Source organism: Danio rerio, chromosome 3 (assembly GCF_052040795.2).
Source record: "Danio rerio strain M-AB ecotype USA chromosome 3, GRCz13ab, whole genome shotgun sequence".
NCBI lineage: Eukaryota > Metazoa > Chordata > Actinopteri > Cypriniformes > Danionidae > Danio > Danio rerio.
The window spans coordinates 6,320,840-6,344,773 of NC_141023.1; the positions used below are offsets into that span (position 1 = coordinate 6,320,840).

At 39.3% G+C, this 23,934-nt stretch overlaps 1 protein-coding gene across 5 annotated transcripts in view; it reads right to left on the minus strand.

Annotated features, from left to right (window-relative positions):
- Positions 1 to 23,934, minus strand: part of zmp:0000001003 — a 99,989-nt gene that overhangs the window by 56,099 nt on the left and 19,956 nt on the right. For 3 of the 5 annotated variants that reach the window (XM_087243646.1, XM_087243644.1, XM_087243645.1), the window contains one exon: positions 18,491 to 23,478. The exons of 1 other annotated variant lie outside the window; for it this stretch is intronic. In XM_087243646.1, the coding sequence (XP_087099772.1) occupies positions 22,427 to 23,449 (1,023 nt within the window). In that variant the 5' untranslated portion in view covers positions 23,450 to 23,478 and the 3' untranslated portion in view covers positions 18,491 to 22,426. Of the gene's footprint in view, positions 1 to 18,490; positions 23,479 to 23,934 lie in introns of those variants that run through there. One more of the 5 variants, XR_015480212.1, reaches the window with a different exon arrangement.

Consider the following 23,934-nt stretch of genomic DNA (forward strand, 5'->3'; position numbering starts at 1 on the left):
ATGTGACAGTCACGTGGCGTCGGCGCAGCATCAATCCGGACAAGATTTCTAACCAGAATGCACCGCTTTAAGACAGATTTCGATCAATCTGCGCAGCGCTGCATGAAGTCGAACGCACCTAATGATTTACTGCCCACCCGACTTTAGTCAATGAAACTTTCCCTGCAGCGTTTTGTTTGTTTGTGCGCGAGTTCTTCTGCTTTTATTGGCGCCGACTCCCCCTTGCGTGCACGCGCTTGACGTCACTTGAGCTGCCCCAAAAAAATTTTTAAAAAACTCGCAAATCGTCACTTGTCAGTAACTTTTGCATTTAAATTATCAGTGTGTTAATTGCTTATCGAGTCGAAATTGAAACCATTTAGTACAGGCTTGAGATCAAACTCTAGTATTTAAATGGATTTGTTTGATTTGACTTTGGCATCAGTGCTGACTTTTTCCAAAACCCGATCAAATGCACAAAAACCTCCCCTAAATAATTTTATTAATATTTAATTCAATATTACTTATGTCGTTATTATTTACTATATTAGTTAAATAATATTTGATTTAGTTTTAATTTATTAAAATCAGTCATTATCGGTCTTTGTCAGGTGACGTCACTGTCGTAAACACCGAATTGCATTATGGGACATAGCCGCCATTTGTGTTGTATCCGAGTTAACGTGAGCTGTTATGTGGCTTTAGCGTCTTTCGCAGAGTAAATACAGTGTTACGTTCTTGTTGTGTTAAGAGCTGTAATAGTAAATCACAAGATCGAAAAGGTAATAAATGATTACGACGTCAGATATTTTAAATTTCCCGCTCGGAAGAAAGTATATTGTATAGACCTTTTTTCTTGGAACGCAAAATTACCCATCATGCTTTGCGTGTATGCGCAAGGAGAATGCGAAGAACTTCCGGTCGGCAGCTGATGCGTGTAAACAGTCACATTTGGACAGCTTTGAAACGATAGTTTTAATCTATTTTACCTGCTTTTATCCTCTTTGAACTAATACTGTTGTCCATCAGCAGCATCTCCTGGACTGATCATTTAAAGAAATGCGATCTAATAGGATGGAAAACAGCTGCTGTGAGGCGTTTTCCCCTCGTTGTCAGACGGCATCTTCTGCAGTTTAAATGAAGCCTCGTCATCGCTAAAGTCAACATTTTCTCTTTATTTCAATTATATAACCAGCCCAAACAAATGTAATTCACCAATGTTTGAAACACACACGCAGCCTGTACTGTGCCACTGACACACTGATTTAATAACTGTGACAAAGTGAAAATATAGGCTATTGTCATTTCCAAATGACAGTAAAACACAAACCGTGGTAAAAACAACACACGAAATAAAACACAAACGGCTCGCGATTAGAATGAACAGCAAATCAGCCAGCAGAGCATCAATAACAGACTTTTAATGGTAATTTTTGTAAATTGCACGACTTTTATCCTGTTAAGTTTCATGCCAGTACTCTGGTTTGCTCTCTCTCTCTCTCTCTCTCTCTCTCTCTCAGTGTGTGTGTGTGTGTTAAAGAGCCGCTGAGCTAACAGCTGACAGACCGGGAACGCACACACACACACTGTATTTCTGACGGCAGACACGTAAACTAAGAGAACATTTTTCTCGTATTTCTGACGCGCTTGAACCACACGTGACAGATTATAACGGCTTTAACAGACACATTTCTAAGTTGTGTGTCACAAAAACGCTCTGTTATCCATTAAAAACGTTATTGAAACCCATTTTCGGAGCGCAAATTACCAGTTGTACACGCTGTAAACTTGGCATTCTACCGGAAGTCGCTGGTCGCTATGGCGCCCTCCATGCAGCAGCCATGAAAAAGGTCTATATACTGTAGCGGTAACAACGGATGCATCTGGTGTCCTGGCCAGCTGCATTGAGACGCAAAATATATCTTAAATTCTCCGTTTATGCTCTTAACATTATCACAAAGGTAAGTACGAAAGAATATTTAAGTAACTTTACAACTGTCATTGCTTGAGCTTCAAATGTAACACTTTAGTTTTGGGGGTAGAACTGCATTTAAATATTTACGAATCAACTTAGTGCTTATGGATTTAAGATTGTAAAGTATTTGATTGGAAAAATATTGTAAAATACTTTTTTACAACTTAAATTTGCTGATGTACTCACTCCCTGACAAAAAGTACATTTTCGACTGACCTTTTTCTGAAAACAAATATAGCTTTTTGTTGAAATCATTCCCTTAAATGTTTTAAATCTCCAGACTGTAACGTAGACTAACCATGTTCAGTACACTTTTCGCTATTCAGCGCACTCAAAGGGCCACTCCTCCGTCATTAAAAGCCAGATAAGCATGCTTGTGTGTTTTATTCTCTGGGGGAATACCTATTGCACAATCCAAATCTTGATTGATGTCTTTTGGACTAGTAGTTTTTGAGAAAAGATGGGATAAGTACCGCCTTCGAATGTGTACGGAAGATGATAGGTATTAACGGTGTTCCGTACACGACTAAAATAGTGTTCCGTACAGGGAGCATAACTTTAATTTACTGGCAAAAATGGGCATTGTTTGAAGTCTTATTAAAATCCTTTGTCAGAATATACTATTATTGTTTAACTTGAAGTTAATGATATATTAAATAACTCTTTTATGAAAGTTTTAAATGAAATAGCTTCAAAATCATTTACTTTTTGTATCATGTTTATTTTATTACAGCATGACAATTTAAAATATTAAAACATTAAATTCATGCACATTGACGCTAACTTGACTGAGCTTTTATGAATATAAACATCATAACTGCAAAAAAAGTCTCTCAGGCGGAGAGTTGCAACATGCGGTATTTACCCACAATTGATGTTTAAACATCCCCTTTTCAAAGCATTTATTCAACAAAAGATAATTTATTTAACAATTTGTGATAACATAATATTCACTTCATAAAGACTGTAATCCCGTGTGATGCATAAATTAAATGCAAAAGCATCTTGTCGGGGCTTTAAATGTCTCCCCTCCCAGGCGACACTCGCACTTTATGCTTGCCCACTTTCTATTTACAAGCGCATTAGGTGGACGTAGCAAACTTGCTGAATTTACTCGGAAACATATAGTAGGAATGTCTCTGTTGTGGTTGGGGCTGAAAGAGTGAGAATTAAAGATAACTAGGGGTGTCACGATTTCGATTACGAAATTTATGCTCAATTTCGATTATCGAATCAAAAAATAGAATCGTCGATGCTGCCACGCCCCCATGTCACGTCAGCTTGGCTTGCCAAGCGGGAAAAAACACGATTGTTGAAGTGCTTGTTAAACTGCAGATACAGGAGACCAGGGTATCTGCACATTTTTTAACAGGAAATTTAAGACCTTTTAAGACCTTTTTAAGTCCTCTAAAATGAAAATTTAAGACTTTACCTAAACAAAAAAAAACAAAAAAAAACAGGAAAATGTTCAGTGTGTCAACACAGAATGATGTGGTGAAGCATTAGCGTGGCACAACTCACCAGAGCCACGCTCAAGACAGGTCAAAGGGACGCAAAAACTTTTATGCCGAGTGCTGATTGACCTTACAACCCTAACAACAGGGTACCGGTCTCGTCAGTTTATCAACGTCTAAAGTGCAAGTCTAAGTCTTTGTTGCTGCATTCATGGACTCATCGAACATTATGATGAAAGCGTCCTTGTTTGCTCGTGAAATTAGTTTCTTCTTTAGGTATGGGGCAACACCAAATCGTGCTAAACATACTGTTTTATCTCTTCCACATGTGAACGTACTCGCACACTCTGAGTCAGGGAACATTGCTTGAAAAACTAGGTGGACGTCCTCATTTGAGGTGTACGAGTGGTGGCGGCTTACGGTTTGAAATACCCACAGTATTTCAGCCTTAAATGTAACTATATTCGCAAAGCTGCTGAAGGCATTGCTAGAAGTGGACGGCCTTGTGGAAGTCTGAGGTCGAAGTGCTTGATGAGAACATACTTATGGGCAAACTACTTGCCAGCAACTACACATGCTTTTTGTGCTTCTCTGCTTTCATGTGTGAATCGAGCGCTATGCGGCCCATTGTCCCCAGTTTTATCGTCTTTTTACATAAAGCACACCTCCCTTCATGATTACTGGCTGTTTTCTTTAGCCACCCCCGATACTTTTCGTCCTCCAACCAATTGTCATCAAACAAACATTTGCCCATGCTTGCGATTTCGCAAAATGCGTGGTGGCGAAGTATCAATGCAATGCATTCATCAATCATTTGTATGTCACCTATGGAATGATGCAGGTTGCAACCACGAAGTTCTGCCCCCAAATGTTGCGCTGGTCAAATAGCGGTTGAAAAAAATGAATAAAAAAGACGAGTTGGACATGAAATTTAAGATCCCACATGAAATTTAAGACCTCCTTATGGAAAATTACAGAATTCAAGACATTTTCAGACCTTAAAAATCGAAAATTTTATTTAAGACATTTCAAGACTTTTTAAGGACCCGCGGGGACCCTGGAGACCCGTCGACAGAGCTTAAACCCTCTCCTCTTTCAATGAAGTCGCCGGTGTGGAAGCATTTTGGATTTCCAGTGAGTTATGTTGACAACTTTCGTGTTGTCGACAAAAAAAACACAGTTTTGCAAGCTCTGCTATGTACGTATTAGGGTTCGTCCGATAGACAACACCGGCATCGCGATCCTCCGCCCGCCCCCGTTGCAAATCCACTCGCGAAAAGTACACACTCAGGCCCTGTTTACAATGTCTTTGTTTTTAAATGGCATTTTAGAACAACAACGATTTGACATCCACAGTGGCGTGTAGCATTTCTGAGCAGCCCTCCTTCCTCTCTACCTCTGACACACACACACACAGACACAGACGCACACAAACAGCCATGGGCTCGAGACAGCGGGTTCAGGCAGTCAGATGATCAGTAGACTGCTTCAGTCTTTCACTCACTTGTACTTAGTCACTTTAGCGAACACCTCAGATACTGTTGACTGGTTCCTGTTGGTTGTGCGTCTTTTTTACCGACGCCATTATAACGACACAGATCACTAGTCAGGAGTCCCGCAGAAAAAGTGATTGACAGGTGGTGATTAAGTGTGTATCTTGCCTTTATTCATTTACTGTATGATTTGTTTATGGGTAAAACAAAGACCATGCAGGTCAGGTAGTTTAAACGGTAGGCTACAAATAATTAATTCGTCATTAATTATTTATTATTCATAATCGAAAATCGAATCGTGACTTTAGAATCGAAAATGTTATCGAATCGAGGATTTGGAGGATCGTGACACCCTTAAAGATTACACAGATATATAGCTTGCCTACGACCCATAAGTATTTATTCAGAGATTAACGTTAAAAGGTCATCTGTACGGAACATCGTTGTGTACGGAATATGGTTAGTCTACGTTAACTTCATGAAACTGCAGTTAAAAAACCCAGTTCTTTTCCACTGTAGAAAAAATATCAATATATTGGATGACAAAGTTAATGCTTAAATGTTCAAAATTCAATTCAGGTTTATTATGCTCAAATATGTCGTATTTTTCATAAGCATGTAGCATTATAGTACATTCATTTTTTACTTATTCTTTCTGTGTTATATTTTTGCTGTATATACATTTCTAACTTTGTCATTGCCAGCCAAGCTGCATATGACCCAGACTGAGCACCATCTCTACATCTGGGCCATGTCGTGGTTTTTCCTTTCTTCAATGATCAGCCAAGTCTGATGGTTTTGATTTCAGAAGAGTTCTTTATTGTCGACAACAAAGGAGATTTTTCAGGAGACCCCCAGTAGCATCTCTGCCTGAAAATTCTGTCCCACTCAAACTCCAGCCCGCTTAAATACTCTTTAAATAATTTAAATACTTTTTCCCCTGTTCTACATGTCACACAAGACCCCTCCTATTTTAACCCTTGACCCCAAATTCCACCTCCGTCATCTGTTTTTCCTTTAATTCTACATATATCACACAAGACCCCCCCCCCCCTAGTTTAACCCAAGCGACAACCTCCCGCTCTCCCTCAGGAAGCCAATACGGAAGTAACTAAAACTGCAATTCATCTGAAATTCGGCTAGTCCTGGCCGCTCCTGGCTCCAAAACAGAGCAAATTTCAACTGAGCCCACTGTTAGAATGGCCAACTTTACAGCAGAAAAAAAGGTGTTTACAGCCTGGTACAAAAAAAGATTTAGGTTAATACAGCTAATATTACCCTTCATGACAACTGTGAGGGGGGTGAATTTTTTTATAACTCATCCGTTTCCTTTATATTAAGTTATATTAAGTTTGCATAATTAAGGGCGTGGCCACTTGAGTGACAGCTAGGTCTCGTTGGTCGCCGTCACGTCACCTCAGCTGAATCCGGCAGATTAGCCACTGAACTCGGCATATTTATCTTATTTCTGTGTTGTTTTATGTGGCTTTACACAGTCGACTGCCTTTTGGACTTGTTTCCTACAATTATTAGATGGCATGGCATGCTGAGTGCACTTAATTGTGCTCACAAAACATTCACGTGGCCTCCGTTTCACATGTGAGTAAAGTTATATACTTATATACCATCTCTATACATGTATTTGTTTTATTTAAGATCATTTATCGTTTATATTTATATTTAGAGCTGTGATGCACTCCAGAATCTGTCAGATTGATTAGCTGTAGGCTCTAGAACAGTCATCTGAAGCGTTGTCATACAGTGTTATGCTGGATTTCATCAATAGTCTTACATTTACTAACACAGACTATATCTGAAGTGTTTGGAAGTAATTTGCGTTTTCCTCCTGTTGAAAAACATCATAAGAACAATGTTTAGTGTCTCGATGTATTACAGCAGTGTTTTTAAAAGTCTAAACACTTTATTGATATAGTATACAACCAAGCACACGTGGTCAGAACACAAACGAGTCACAGGTGATAAAGTATTAAGCGTTCTCCCAAAGTAAAGTGTGTCTGAACCAGGTCCAAGCTAAATGCTAGCAGGTGTCTGTAGCTCCGCTCACTCTCCGCCTCTTTGCCCTTGTTTGGTATCCCGCCGTGGGTGTGATGACGCGTGACCAAAATGGCGACGGTTGGCCGCGCCTACTTGTGGCTTCTTTTGCGCTCTTCAGAAACCTATGGGTGACGTCACGGATACTACGTCCATATATTTTACAGTCTATGGTTTTACCCTTGACCCCAAATTCCACCTCTGTCATCTGTTTTCCCCTTAATTCTACATATAGCACACAAGACCCCCCCCCCCAGTTTAACCCTTGACCCCAAATTCCACCTCTGTCATCTGTTTTTCCCTTGTTCTACATAACACTTTAATTGTTTTAATGGTATGCAAGTCTACAAGCAGATTATACACATACAATTTGAACATATAGATTAACATCACACTTTAAAGAGTATAAAATCCACTTCAGCCACACAGAAACTACACAGACAGACACTGCACACTCTGCAAGACAGATTAAGAGGAGGAAAAGAAACCCAACACTGCAGTCAGCTGAAGATGTGGACGACCAGCATGCTGAGAAGGAGACATTGAGACACACAACACTAAGGAGGTCGCTGAGACAAACTGAATGTAAATAGTGTATAGACACGTGTTGAAAAAAACCACCTGTTGGAGGAGAACTGACAGCTGCTGTGTGAACTTGAAGAATACAGGATGTCTGATGGATTTTGTAGCAAGAATGATGCTAAAGTACACAACAGAAAATCTTAATAACATGCACCGAGCCATTAACATGATACTCCCTTGTGAAGGTGAAGATGTCACATTACAGCACAGGATTGTAACTGTCAAACAAGCCAACATTCAATTGAAGTGTAGAAGAGCTGTAGATGTCAATAAGAGTTAAAAGCCCAGGTGTATAAATGTTTTCTGTGCATAATTGATACATTATTTTTAAAAATTCCAATTTCATTTTTGTAACTATGTTTTCTTTCGCTGTATGAGTGTGTTTTGCTGATGTTTCATCCTGTCTTATGTCAGTGGTTCTCAAAGTGGGGGTCGGGACCCCCCGAGGGGTCGCGGGGCAATGAAGGGGGGGGGGGGGTCGCCTGGTGATTTCCAAAAATCTATTTATTTTTATTAAACCATAAGAATTAACATATTTTATCCATAACTATACTGAAAATAAAAATAGTCGTTTATAGTTACTATATACTATATAGTTAGCTTATAGTTACTAGTTCTAACCCTCTGGGGTAATTACATTCTATTAAAGGCAGCAATAGCGTCAGATGCATTTTGATTTTATAACATCAGGTTATACTTTCTGGCACATTTAAAGCACTGACACAAATTTAATTGGTGTGTCTGCGTCACTGCATGCAAGGTTTCTGTATTTATAACCACCTCAGAGGATATTGGGGGTCGCGAGTCACTGGTATTGTTATTTTGGGGGTCGCGGGCTGAAAAGTTTGGGAACCCCTGTCTTATGTAAAGAGTATGATGCATTCCTCCAGAAATGACTTTTCCCTCAGTAAACCATAGACTGTAAAATATATGGATGTAGTATCCGTGACGTCACTCATAGGTTTCTAAACAGCGCAAAAGAAGCCACAAGTGGCGGGAAGGATCCAAGATGGTGTCCTGCTAAGTCTACTTGTGTAGTGCTCTGCTGACAAACTCACCTTTAACAGCTAAACAAGAAATATCTTACTTTAAAGTTACCTCTCACGACTTTAAAAATGAAGTCAGCGGCAGATAAACGGAAAGGAGGAGAAACATCGCGTGCTTCACGTATCTCTAGCCTTATAGAAGGCCACAGCTATGCTGCTCACGGAGATAGCCCTTTACTTTCACCGCTACCTGGGAGCCCAGATAAACCGCCATCAAAGAAAGGTAGAGCTGATGACAATGATTCTGTAATCTCCACGCTTTCTCAACTAATAAATAACCGATCGGATGCCCTGGAAAAAATGGTTGGGGACAATGCGTTGAAAATAGAAGGGCTAAAAAAAACTGTTGACTTTATATGTGCCGAGCTCAACGATGTTAAGGGGAAGGTTGGCCTTATTGAAGCAAGAGTGAGCTCTGAGGAAAAAAAGATGGAGTTCTGTGAGACAAGGATTGCAGATTTGGAGCGTTACTCGCGTCGTTGGAATTTGCGACTGCACGGAATACCGGAAAAAGAAGGTGAAAACATCAGAGCTGAATCTATTCGCATATGTGTTGCCACTCTTCCAGAGGGAGGTCCGTCTCTACCGGATAAAATTGACACTGTTCATCGTATCGGGAAGAGGCCAATGAACACCACTAGGCCACGGGCGGTCATCATTCAGTTCTCTTCAAGGTTAATAAGAGATGGCGTGTGGAGAGCAGCGAAATCATCAGAGTTTCTTCGTGTGAACAGTCTTCGATTTTCCGAGGATCTTACGGCTTTCGACCGAGAAAGAAGGCTCTTACTTTGGCCTGCGGTGGAAAATGCTCGTAAGCAAGGAAGGAAAGCATACTTTGTGGGCCACCGAGCATTCATTGAAGGTTCAGAAATTAACCCTTCATGATCTGAACAAATAATCAAGAGAGGTTCACATAACTAATGTTGCACTAATCAGAACACTCAAGTTAGCTGTAAATGTTCTTATATAGTTATTTTGTCAGCTATTATTTGTGCGTTTTCATCCAGTAAGCTTTAGTAAGGAACTTTTTTTTTCTTTCTCTTCATATTAAGAGTTTTTTTTGTTTGTTCGATTTTACTCTGTCTATTTCTGTAATTTCTCTCAACGCCAGGGGACTTCGAGACGTTACTAAGCGGAAAGCTTTGTTTACATTTGCAAAATCATTTAAGACGGACTTTGTTTTTTTTCAAGAATCACATTCAATTCCTAGTGATTATGCTTTTTGGAGAAATCAGTGGTGCAATGACATTTGGTTCGCTCACGGCTCAGAACATTCAGCTGGAGTCTTAATTTTGAAAAACAATTTTGTTGGAGACGTTTTACATCACTTTTGCGATAAGAAGGGTCCTTTTCTGATGTTGGTAGTTTGTATAAATAATATTGTTGTAATTTTGGTTAATATATATGGCTATAATGTAACTCATGATAATGACTTGTTGTTTGAAACTATAGAGGACAAGATTCTCTTGTGGCTTAATACATACCCTGATGCCTTAATTTTTATAGGGGGAGACTTTAACATGGTACCTGATAACCAAATGGATAGACTACCGCCTAAACGGTCCACCTCTGTAAACACTAAACTGAAAATTTTTATGGACAAATTTAATGTTATTGATATTTGGAGAGAAATATTTCCAAACACTAAGTCTTACACTTGGAGTAACAAATGTTGTTCTAGACAGTCTCGTATTGACTACTGGCTTGTCTCTCAATGTGTCAAGAACTTTAAAGCTACTACTAGCATTCTTCCCTCCCCTCTAACTGATCATAAGGTTATTCTTCTTCAGTCCCCTCTCTCATCAGACAATATATTCTCAGGACCCAGGGCATCTTATTGGAAGCTTAATTCCTCATTGCTTACGCATGATCAAGTAAAGATTAAAATGTCATTTTTAATTAAATATTACTGGCTCAAAGCGAAAAAAGACAATAAATATGGATTGAATTGGGAACTCCTTAAACATGAAATTGGCAAATGTGCTAGGAAATTTGGGACTCAACTAGCTAAACTTAAAAAGCAAGAGGAGGAATCTATTGTTTATAAAATAATATACCTTCATAACAAAGTTCAGGATGGCCTATCAGAAGCAGAATTTCAAGAACTTTCTGAATTGCAAACTAAGTTAGACTTAATATATAAATACAGAGCAGAAGGCTCTTTTATTCGCTCAAGAAGAAGATGGCTCGAGCAGGGAGAGCAAAGTACAGCTTATTTCTTTAGGATGGAAAAAAATAATTCTAGAAATCTAACTATTAATTCCTTGAATATTGATGGAACTGAGTCTTCTGACCCTAAACAAATTGCTACCTTTTGTGCAAATTTCTACACTAATCTTTATAAATCTAAATATTGTGATGATTCTGCACAGTTGTTTTTCCAATCGTTAAAGGGAACCAAAACTTTATCTATAAATGAGACGGACACCTGTGATAGACATATAACTGCTGCTGAAATAATAGAGTCTATTGAAGCCCTTAAAAATAATAAATCTCCGGGTACTGATGGGCTGACGGCTGAATTTTATAAAATGTTTGCTCAAGATTTAGCACCTTTTTTACTTAAAATGTTTTTAGAAAGCATTGAATCTGAAGCACTTCCTTCAACATTATCTCAAGGCTTACTTACTTTAATTCCCAAACCAAAGAAAGACATTCTTTTTATAGATAACTGGCGTCCAATTTGCCTCTTAAATTGTGACTACAAAATATTAGCATTATTATTGGCCAATAGGCTTAAAAGTGTGCTAGGAACAATAATAGATGAAACACAAACAGGTTTTATCCCAAAGAGACACATTTCTAATAATATCCGTCTCGTCTTAGATTTATTAGATTATGCAGAATTAGTTAAGGAGGAAAGCTTTATTCTTTTTTTAGATTTTTATAAAGCTTTTGATTCTCTTGAGCACAATTTTATTTTACAATCATTGCGCAAGTTCAACTTTGGTGATTTTTTTTGTAAGTCCATCCGCACGTTATATAAAAATGCTACCTGCTCTATTAATCTCAAATCGGGTACGTCACCTAGATTTGAGGTTTTTAGGGGAGTTCGTCAGGGCTGTCCAGTCTCTCCCTACCTATTTGTAATAGCATCTCAACTTCTTACCTCTTATTTGCTGAACAGTAGTCTACAAGGCATTAATTTAGCTGATAAACATTTTCTCATAAGCCAATTAGCAGATGATACCACTCTTTTTCTAAAGGATGAATCACAGATTCCTCATGCTATTAAATATATTAAAATGTTTTCAAAAGCTTCAGGCTTGACTCTAAATTTAGATAAATGTGAGCTGCTTGCTATAAAGTCCTGCTCGGCCTCTATTCTTTATAATATCCCTGTTAAATCTCAAGTATGCTACTTAGGTTTAACTATTTGCAAAGATGACAATATTAGAAGTAAATTAAATTTTGACCCAGTAATTGCCAAAACAAAAAAAAAATTTAATTCTTGGCTTCAAAGGGACTTGTCTTTAAGAGGGAGGGCACTCCTTGCCAAAGCTAAAGGTATTTCAAGAGTAACATATCCTGCTCTCTCACTATTTGTGAACAAGTTTTTCTGTGCTGAGGTTGATAGAATGCTTTTTGACTTTCTTTGGAAAAACAAAAGACACTATATCAAAAAATCTGTTATTATAAACAGTTATGATTATGGGGCCTTCTAAACTTTCTTGATTTCTCTTCTATGAATAATACTTTCAAGATAAATTGGTTGAGGCAATTTTTGAATGATCCTGATTCCCTTTGGAATGTAATTTCCAAGTATATTTTTTCCAAAGTTGGTGGTCTCCCTTTTTTATTAGTATGTAATTATAATATCTCCAAACTTCCTATTAAATTATCCAATTTCCATAAGCAAGTATTATTAGCATGGCATTTAATATATAAACACAACTTTAGTCCTCATAGGTATTATATCTGGAATAACCATGATATTTGTTATAAAAATAAATCTATATTCTTTCCTAATTGGTTTAGGAACAATATTTGCCTGGTTTCTCAACTTTTTAATAATAATGGTCATTTACTCTCTTATTCTGAGTTCTTAAGTAAATACTGCATTCCTATAACCCCACGAGAGTTTGCCATCGTTATGGACGCAATTCCCAGTGGCGCTATTACCCTTTTAAAAAACTCTCTTCATTCTGTTCTCCCTGTTACCTCATTAATTAATGCATGTGAAACAGTGATTGGGAAAATTTGTTTCTCGCACAACCCTTCTCTCAGAAATAGAAAGATTCGGCATCTTTTTCAGAATGAAATAACTTCTATTCCACATGTCATATTTCACTGGAGTAATTTATTTTATGACATTCCTTGGAAGATTGTGTGGTCTTTACCCAACAAATTTCTAATTACAAATAAGGTTAAAGAGGTTTCCTTCAAATTGCTACATAGAGTTTATCCAGTGAATGTTTATATTAAAAAAATGCTTCCGGAAAAGGATCCCCTTTGTTCCTTTTGCAGAATTCTAGATGAATCTGTTGATCATCTTTTTTGGGAATGTACCCATATTAAGATTTTTTGGAAAGAATTCAGTTTATTTATACGTGTATCTCTTTTATATAATTTTTCTTTGTCATACAAGGATGTTTTATTTGGTTTTTATCATGTTGATAAAGTTAAAGATAAATATTTTCTAATAAATCTGTTTATTTTACTAGCAAAATTTTTTATACATAAATGCAAATTTTTGTCTGTAAAGCCCCTTTTTCTTATTTTTTGTAAAGATTTGAAATATTATTTAAATACAATCTCTACCTCCAGCAATGTTAAAGCTTTAAAATCCGTAACACTATGTGAATCTTACAATATTCTCTCTTTTTTATAATAGATGACTGTATTGTATGTGATCTTGTAAACATCACTGTGACCTTGCTTTAAATTTAAAGTGCTTTTTGTAATTTATATTTCCCCTGGCATATTCTTTAGTTTGTCATTTTGTTTTGTTCTGTTCTCTACCCTTGTTGTTAAAGGTTTTGTACCTTTTCTGTATATTTTTGTATTCTTGTTGAACGCTTTAATAATAAAAAAAAAAAAAAAAAAAAAAAAAGAAGCCACAAGTAGGCGCGGCCAACCGTCGCCATTTTGTTCGCGCGTCATCACACCCACGGCGGGATACCAAACAAGGGCAAAGAGGCGGAGAGTGAGCGGAGCTACAGACACCTGCTGACAGTTTGCTTGGACCTGGTTCAGACACACGTTACTTTGGGAGAACGCTTAATACTTTATCACCTGTGACTCGTTTGTATTCTGACCACTTGTGCTTGGTTGTATACTATATCAATAAAGTGTTTAGTCTTTTAAAAACACTGCTGTAATACATTGAGCCACTAAACATTGTTCTTATGACGTTTTTCAACAGGAGGAAAACGCAAATTACTTCCAAACACTTCAGATATAGTCTGTGTTAGTAAATGCAGGGCTATTGATGAAATCCAGCATGTATGACAACGCTTCAGATGACTGTTCTAGAGCCTACAGCTAACTAATCTGACAGCTCTAAATTTAAATATAAACGATAAATGATCTTAAATAAAACGAATACATGTATAGAGATGGTATATAAGTATAAAACTTTACTCACATGTGAAACGGAGGCCACGTGAATGGTTTGTGAGCACAATTAAGTGCACTCAGCATGACATTCCATCAAATAAGTGTAGGAAACAAGTCCAAAAGGCAGTCAACTGTGTAAAGCCACATAAAACAACACAGAAATACGATAAATACGCCTAGTTCAGTGGCTAAAACGCAGGATTCAGCTGAGGTGACGTGACGGCGACCAGCGAGACCTAGCTGTCAATCAAGTGGCCACGCCCTTAATTATGCAAACTTAATATAAAGGAAACGGATGAGTTATAAAAAAATTCACCCCCTCACAGTTGTCATGAAGGGTAATATTAGCTGTATTAACCAAAATCTTTTTTTGTACCAGGCTGTAAACACCTTTTTTTTCTGCGGTAAAGTTGGCCATTCTAACAGTGGGCTCAATTAAAATTTGCTCTGTTTTGGTGCCAGGAGCGGCCAGGACTAGCGGAATTTCGGATGAATTGCAGTTTTAGTTACTTCCGTATTGGCTTCCTGAGAGAGAGCAGGAGGTTGCCGCTTGGTATAAACGTAAATAAATGGAGGATGACTTAAAATGTGTTGTTAACTCATTTATTGTTTTTGTTCTTCACAATCACAAAACTGGTACATCAGAACCAAACACAAGGTAAGCAGTTATTGCTTGAACTCAATAATCCTTTAAAGAACTGAGACAAGACGCTTTTAAAGTTAAACAATAAGTCAATCAGTAGTTTGAGCCAGAGGCGGACTGGGACTAAAAATCAGCCCTGGCACTGTAGCCACACCAGCCCACATTACCACACCGACACAGCCCCATCCACGGACACGCACATTCACTACTTTTATTGTTGTATAGATGGTGAAATAATGTAAGCAGTACCATATTTTACGCAGCGGATGTCCTCCAAAGCATTGGGAAACCCCTATACACACACATTCACAAACATGCACCACAGACAAGTAGGCCTACCCAATCCACCTATAGCACATGTGTTTGGAAACCAGGAGGAAACCCACGCGAACATGCAAACTCCACAAGAAACACCAACTGACACAGCCGAGGTTTGAACCATTGACCTTCTTGCTCTCGACGTTGTCCTCACGAAACTATTTCAGTTAATGTTATGCATTTAGCAGCGTCTGATTTTAGAGCAATTTTTGGCTTTCTCTGGGCTTTTCGGCACCGCCTTTCCTTTTTTTACGGTCCATCTCTGACAATTTGCTTGTGTTGCACTTACCTGTTTGTTTGACATTCTCTCCAAATTTTGATTACGTCCACGTAACCTCTGATTGGGTCGTCCCATCTTGAAACCAGTCGGCTATTGCCGATTGGGCCAATGTTTAACATTTACTATCATTATTATTATTATCATCATCATTATCATAATATTCACATCTTGCAAGAGATAAAAGCTGCCTGCATGTAAAAACAATACATATAAAAAACGTTATTAAAAAAATAGCATACCGGCCAACATTTAAAAAATGGTCCGGCCCTTCTGGCATTTGCCAGAATTGCCAGATGGCTAGTCCGCCCCTGGTATTGAGCTAAATAGTTCACCCAAAAATTTAAAGTCACTTACTATTTACCTGCCATCAAGTGGTTCTAAACGCCATCATGTGATTTTAAACGGCGGGAACGCGCGTTCGAAAAATAGAATCAGGCTGCGTTCGAAACCGCAGTAAAAAGCAGTAGGCGAGCGGAGTATAGCTGCGTCCCAAATCGCATACTTATGCACTATTCTACGCCATTTTGTAGTATAAATAGTGTAAGTAGTGCGTTCACACTGAAAACTCTAAAAATAATAAGTGCACTTTAATTACCCGGATGATGCACTCATTCAGCGGCTAAAATGAAGTGTAATGATGGACACTTCACGCACTCAACGTCCGCAGATTTGCTTACGTAGCGGAAGGGGCGGAGCTATCGGACGCACATGTTGAATAACTTTATTTATTTTGGATGGTGAAAGCAAAATTCTTTTACGAGAGTGATTATAGCGCCTCCCGATGGTGATTGCGGCAATACTCACGGCAGGTATTATTTGATAATTCGGCCGTTTACTTCAATGATTTGGCAACCGTCAAACGTCATCAGGGAAACGGTTTGAATTTCCGCTTAGTAAAAAAAACATTAGTGTGCCATTTGGGATGCCTCTACATACATATACTACCCTGTTGAGTGTGTAAGTGCATAAGTACATAGTGCATGAGTGCATAGTGTGCCATTTGGGACGCAGCTTTTGTCTGTTCTTCTTCTTCTTGTGGGAGTAATGGCGGTCGGCAGACCAACTTATATGGTGCATTCCCGCCACCTATTGGATAGGAAAAAGCATGAGAACAAACGATATTTGATACGAATGGAGGGGATGAGTACAAGAGGGAAGAGAGAACAGGAAGGAGAAGAGAAAGAAAAAAAAATTAAATAAGATAAAAGTTTAATACCTGTATTATTTAACTTATTTTGAACCATTTCCTATTAAGGTGTGAAATGACCTATTTTTCCCGTAAATGCTTAATCCTTGAACTAATCTCTGTTTTTCATATGCATTACATTCTGTAATGACATGTTCTAATGTTTCTATTTTCCCACATTTACCACAATATCCTGCCTCATGCTTTCCTATTCTAAACATATACTGGTTTAGCAAACAATGACCAACACGCAACCTAGTTATCACCACATCCTTCCTTCGATTACCAAACTTGTTAAATAACACCCACACATCCTTGAATATAATGCAAATGTCTGCCTTTTTCTCCATTATCCCACTCCCTCTGCCATATCCTACCTGTTTCCTTTGCAATCATGTTTTTCACCTCTGACTTACTTATTTTTAATTTTATTTGAGTATGTTGTAATGCTTTCTTTGCAAGTTGGTCTGCCTCTTCATTACCTACTACTCCCATGTGACCAGGAATCCACAAAAAGCTTACAAAAAGTCCACCCTGTCTGATTCTACATACATTTAGCATTACCTCATTTACTACACTGCAAAAAACACTTTTCTTACTTAGATTTTTCGTCTTGTTTTGAGTCCAAATATCTAAAAATTCTCAAATCAAGAAGAATTTTCTATACAAGAAAAACATATGCTGCGTCCCAAATGGCACACTATACTCTATGCACTCATGCACTATGTACTTATGCACTTACACACTCAACAGTATAGTATATGTATGTAGTGTTGTCCCAAATGGCACACTAATGTTTTTTTTACTAAGCGGAAATTCAAACCGTTTCCCTGATGACGTTTGACGGTTGCGAAAACAGTGAAATAAACGACCAAATTATCAAGTAATACCTGCCGTGAGTATTCGCCATCGGGAGGCGCTATAATCACTCTCGTAGGAGAATTTTGCTTTCACCATCCAAAATAAATAAAGTTATTCAACATGTGCGTCCGATCGCTCCGCCCTTTCCGCTACGTAAGCAAACCTGCCGTCGTTGAGTGCGTGAAGTGTCCATCATTACACACTTCATTTTAGCGGCTGAATGAGTGCATCATCCGGGTAATTAAAGTGCACTTATTATTTTGAGAGTTTTCAATGTGAACACACTACTTACACTATTCATACTACAAAATGGCGTAAAATAGTGCATAAGTATGCGATTTGGGACGCAGCTATATTGTCTTGTTTTGAGAAATAACATGCTAATATTAAGTGGGTTTTTCCTTAAAACAAGCAAAATAATCTGTCAAAAGGAAAAACAAGATTATTTTGCACATTTTAAGGTAAAACTTCATCCACCACCAGTGTGCTGCATCCACCTGGATGACGCGACGGCAGCCATTTTGCACCAGACCGCACACCACACACCAGCTGACTGGATTCCCTTTCCGTAAGAAATCTGTAATTGTAAATTTGTTTCGGGACTAGTAAAAGTGTTTTGCGTCTTGTTAATTTGTTTTCCAAAATGTAAATTTGTTTCGCCCTTGATAAAATTGTTTTTCCTATGTTATTGTGTCTGATGATGGGTAAAAATGTTTTTCAAAATGTAAATTTGTCTCGAGCTTTGTAAAAGTGTTTCAAACTTTGTAATGTTGTTTTGCACTTTCCGGCCACCGTATCAGGTAGTTGAAACGGTAGGCTACAAATAATTAATTGCCTATGACGACGATGTCATCGTCCATCACGATGTTTCACAGTAGACATTGTACGAATTGGTTGACATCGCTCAACCCTAATAGAAAAAGAAACATTAAAAGTTTTGGATTTGGATGCTAATAGATATATTCAAATTGCTGGCATAGCAAACTATATGTGAATCCAGTGTTGTCAAAAAGTATTCTAGAAAAGGAGTTTCTCAATAATATAGACAAATATGAAAATTGGTTACAGAAAATCAACAAGTCAAAATTTAATGAAATACAAGAAATAATGACAATAAGAACACTTTAATGATAGATGATCATATATAAATATAGACTTTCCACATTCAATGATCTCTTACGCCCGTATTATTCAATGTTCAGGTATGAACACCCCACAGTCTCTGAGCATTTATCTCTGATGTCTCATTTAGCAAAAAATAACAAACTTTTTTCAAATCATTTCACACAAATGAGCAGAAATTAATTGGAATGTTACACACAATCCACAAACACACGCAAATGGTGGCATCTCAAATATAAAAATACTATAAAGAAGATAAAGATAAATTAATTGATTACCTGAGTCTCCAGGCTATGCAGTCTATTAGTTCACCCTTCATCTTTCAAGTCCCTGGATAGTTCATAGGTTATTTTTGTCACATCACATCTACATAATTTAAACTTATTCATTTCAATGCCTATTTCTTCAATAAGCTTGGTATGCCATTCTGAATCTAATGACATTAATCTCGAGAGTTTTGACCAAAGCATTTAAGAACTGTAAGTGAAAACATGCATTTTCCATATCTCTGGCATGGTTGCGATAACACAGGGGAGTCCAAACTCGGTCCTGGAGGGCCGGAGTCCAGCAAAGCTTAGTTCCAACCCCAATCAGACACACCTGGGCCAGCTAATCAAGCTCCAACTAGGCTTTCCAAAAACATCCTTGCAGCTGTGTTGAGGGAATTCGAAGATAAAATCTGCAGGACACCGGCCCTCCAGGACCGAGTTTGGACACCCCTGCCATAACATAAAGCAAGCTTGGTGTGAATACAGTATTCAAAGCAGTATACAGAATACAGTACGAAAGCAGTATGGATATATAACGTCAGTGTGGTGGAAAGAGCGTGGCCGAACACCCAGAAAGTTGGGAGAGCGAGTGGAGACAGTCAGTAGCCCAATCAAAAATAATTAATAACACCTGTTTTCTGTAGTGATTGGGCCGGGGAGACACCAGCTGCGTCCGAAACCGCATACTTCCATAGTATATAGTACGCTAAAATCAGTATGCGAGCCGAGTAGTATGTCCAAATTCATAGAATTCGAAAATCAGTATGCGAGAAGTACCCGGATGACTTACTACTTCCGGCGAGATTCCGGAGTGCGCATCCCATGCACGCTGCACTATCCCATGATGCCCCGCGAGCGAATTCATGAATGGGAGTAAAGCGACGTAACTGACGCAGGTAGGTCACGTGACCATGACAAAAGGGCGGATGTAGTACGTTCGAATTCCATACATACTTTTCACATTCATACTGTATAGAACGTACTTTTCTAACGGCCGAGTAGTACGTTTAAATTCAAATGCAGTACCTACTGAGTAGTCGGCGGTTTCAGAAGCAGCCACCTTCTTAAGGGAGCAAGAGCGACCAGTGAAGAGAGAGCTGAGCTACAACCTGCACATAGAGGGCTGTCGCTGAGACATTAAAAAGAATAAATAAAACTATCACTTACCTAAACGCCGACCTGTCTTCTTCCCACAACAAAGAACCTTTCTACAGTCAGGTATGATTTTGAGTGTTTTTTGATTAAATAAATCATGTTATTATTTGACTAATCAACTTAGATTGCCTTAACAGAGAGTCTCCGACCACATACTCCAAGAGCACCACCCACAGAAAATGATAAAGAGACAAGGCTATATGCCTTCTCCAAAACACATGTGGACTGGTGAGGCATACTCCTACGAACCCTTGAGCACCCTAGTGAGGGTATAAACCTAGTTTAGTGCTCCACGGACCGCAAGAAATCCACATTGTTCCCCCTGTATCCAAGGTTCAATCATCAGCTGGACTTTGCTCTAGCTCCCTGGCCTAGACTTTAGTCTACATGGAGACCACAACCTCAGTTTTCCAGTCCAGAGGTACTGTCCCAGACCTCCACAATATGTTGTAGAGGCATGTCAGCTAGTCTCTGTATGGATGGAGCAGGAGTTTGGTTCACATGTTGGACTCCTGTAGGGCTGCCCTTTGTCACCTGTTTTGTGTTTTATTTTTCTAATTTCTAGCCACATCATAAACCATAGGATTTTATCTTTGCTATTTGAAAATGATGTTGTCCTGTTGGCTCCATAGGACCTGGAACCTCATGCACTGGGGCGGTTTGCTGCCAAGTCTGACATGGTGGGGTTGAAGATAAGCACATCCACGCCTGAAGTCAAAGTGCTTGACCAGAAAAATGTGGCTCGCCATCTTCAGGGTGGAGAAGAGTCCTTGACCCAGGTGAAGGAGTTCAAGTATTGTGGAGTTTTGTTCATGAGTGATAAAATGATGGATCGTGAGATCGTCAGGTTAATCAGTGCAGCAGTAATGCTGTCAATGTACAGGCACGTTGTGGCAAAGAAGGAAATGAGTTGAAAGGCAAAGCTCTCAATTTGCAATCTAAAGTCAATCCACATTCCTAATCTCACTTATGGTCATGACTGAAAGGACAAGATCTTAGATACAAGAGTCCAAATCTAGTTTTCTTCGCAGCGAGGCAGGGGTACCCTCAGAGATGAGTCGAGTTACTGCTCCTCTACAGTAACACAAGCTAGTTGAGGTGGCTTGGGCATCTGATCCAGATGCCTCCTGGACGGATACTTAGGGAGGTGTTCCAGGCTTGTCCCACTGGTAAGAGGCCCCAAAGAAAGACCCAGACCCCACTGGGGGGACTATGGCTGCGTCCGAAACCGCATACTTCCAAACTATATAGTACGCTAAAATCAGTATGCGAGCCGAGTAGTATGTCCGAATTCATAGAATTCGAAAATAAGTATGCGAGAAGTACCCGGATGACTTACTACTTGCATCCCATGCATGCTGCGCTATCCCATGATGCCCCGCGAGCGAATTCATGAATGGAAGTAAAGCGACGCAACTGACGCAGGTAGGTCACGTGACCATGACAAAATGGCGGATGTAGTACGTCCTAATTCCATTTATACTTTTCACATTCATACTGTATAGAACGTACTTTTCTAACGGCCGAGTAGTCCGTTTAAATTCAAATGCAGTACCTACTGAGTAGTAGGCGGTTTCGGACGCAGCCTATGTCTCTCAGCTTGCCTGAGAACGCCTTAGGATCCCCTAGAGCAGAGATGTCCAAACTCGATCCTGGAGTACCAGTGTCCAGCTGAGTTTAGCTCGAACTTGCTTCAACACACCTGCCAGAAAGTTTCTAGCATATCTAGTAAGAGCTTGATTAGCTGGTTCAGGTGTGTTTGATTAGAGTTGGAGCCAAACTCCGGACAACGGCCCTCTTGGACCGAGTTTGGAAATCCCTGCCCTAGAGCATAGGTCTCAAACTCAACTCCTGGAGGGCCGCAGCTCTGCACAGTTTTACTCCAACCCTAGTCAAACACACCTGATCTATTTAATCAATGTGATCAAGACTACTAGAAACTATAAAGCAGGTGGGAGTTGGAGCTCCGGCCCTCCAGGAACTGAGTTTGAGACTACTGCCACAGAGTTGAGGTGTTCAAACTCAATCCTGGAGGGCCGGTGTCCTGCATAGTTTAGCTTCAACTTCCTTCAACGCACCTCCCTGGAAGTTTGGTAAGATAAAGTTAAGTTTTCTATTATTGGACTCGAATTTGGCATCCTACCGCACAACACAACATGTTTGCTTTTGCAACCGGTCTCTTTTTGCAACCCGTGTGACGTCATGTGTGACGTAGGTTGGTAATTCCTCTATAGTTAAAGGAAGATCAGCTCACCAGTCTGAAGATTACAGGGGTTAATCATACAAACTACTATATCTCCAAGCCAGATGACTTCATTTCAGCCCAGCCTATAATTGCCCGAACTCCTGGACGAAGCTCCGCATGTTCTCATACAATTAAGAGAAGTTCCAAGTGGACATTAAGTGACCCATCAATATTGCTAGTTTGCATATTTGTACATTAAGGTTACTCTCAGATGTGACGCTCTTGTGTGTTTTTCAATGTTTCTGACTGACTGAATCTCACTTGTTTCTCTCCACTGTGAATGCTCTCATGTATTTTCAGGCTTCTTAACTGACTGAATCTCATGTCGCAGTGTGAACACCTGTACGGTTTCTCTCTAGTGTGAGTCCTCTCATGTGATTTCTGGTTTCCTAAATGTCTGAATCTCTTGTCGCAGTGTGAACACTTGTAAAGTTTCTCTGCAGTGTGCATCCTCTCATGTGATTTCTGGTTTCCTATGCAACTGAATCTCTTGTCGCAGTGTGAACATTTATAAGGTTTCTCTCCAGTGTGAATCCTCTGGTGTTGTTTTAGACATTTTGAATCACGAAATCTCTTGTTGCAGTGTGAACACATGTAAGGTTTCTCTCCAGTGTGAATCCTCTCGTGTGATTTCTGGTTCTCTATCCGACTGAATCTCTTGTCGCAGTGTGAACACTTGTAAGGTTTCTCTCCAGTGTGAGTCCTCTCATGTGTTTTCTGGCTTCCTAAATACATGAATCGCATGTCGCAGTGTGCACACTTGTAAGGCTTCTCTCCAGTGTGAATCATCTGGTGTTGTTTTAGGATAGCAGCTGTAATAAAGGTCTTCTCACACTCAAAGCACACATACTCTCTCACACCGGTGTGAGTCTTCTGATGATATCTCAAACTTGTTTGATTTGCAAAACTCTTTCCACACAGTGCGCATGAATAAAGCTTCTCTTTTGTATGAACTCTAAGGTGATCATTCAGCTCTGAAGCCCTCAAAAATGTCTTGCTGCATTGACCACATGTGTGTGTTTTCTCTCCAGTGTGGATCAACATGTGTTTATTAAGGTTTGATGCATCTCTGAAACTCTTGCCACACTGAGAACATGTGAATGGTTTCTCTCCGGTGTGGATCCTCATGTGGACCTTGAGATTCTCTTTGTTTGACAGACTCCTTCCACACTCAGTGCAGGTGAAACATTTTTTGTCTTTTCTCTTCAGTGAGTGAGTTCTTCCTCTCATTTTGACATGGCGTGTCTCCTCAATCAGGCCTGAAATAAAAGTGAAGACAGCATTTTATAGAAGTGAAACAAAAAAAAAAGATAGTAGACAACTATGAACTATTCCAGCATATGCTTTACACAGTGGATGCCCTTCCAGCCACATCCCAGTACTGGGAAACTCTCATACACACTCATTCACACATACACACTTAAACCACTATGCCCAATTATGTTTACACAGTTCCCCTATAGCGAATGTGTTCGGACTGTGGGGGTAACCGGAGCACCCGGAGGAAACCCACACCAACACGGGGAGAACATGCAAACTCCACACAGAAATGCCAACTGGCCCAGCCGGGACTCGAACCAGCAACCTTCTTGCTGTGAGGTGACAGTGCTAAAGTTTTTCAGAATCAGATTTATTGCCAAGTGTGCTTCAAACACACAAATCTGTTTTGGCTACAGAAGCTTCCAGTGAACATCAAGTGACAACACAAAATAAAT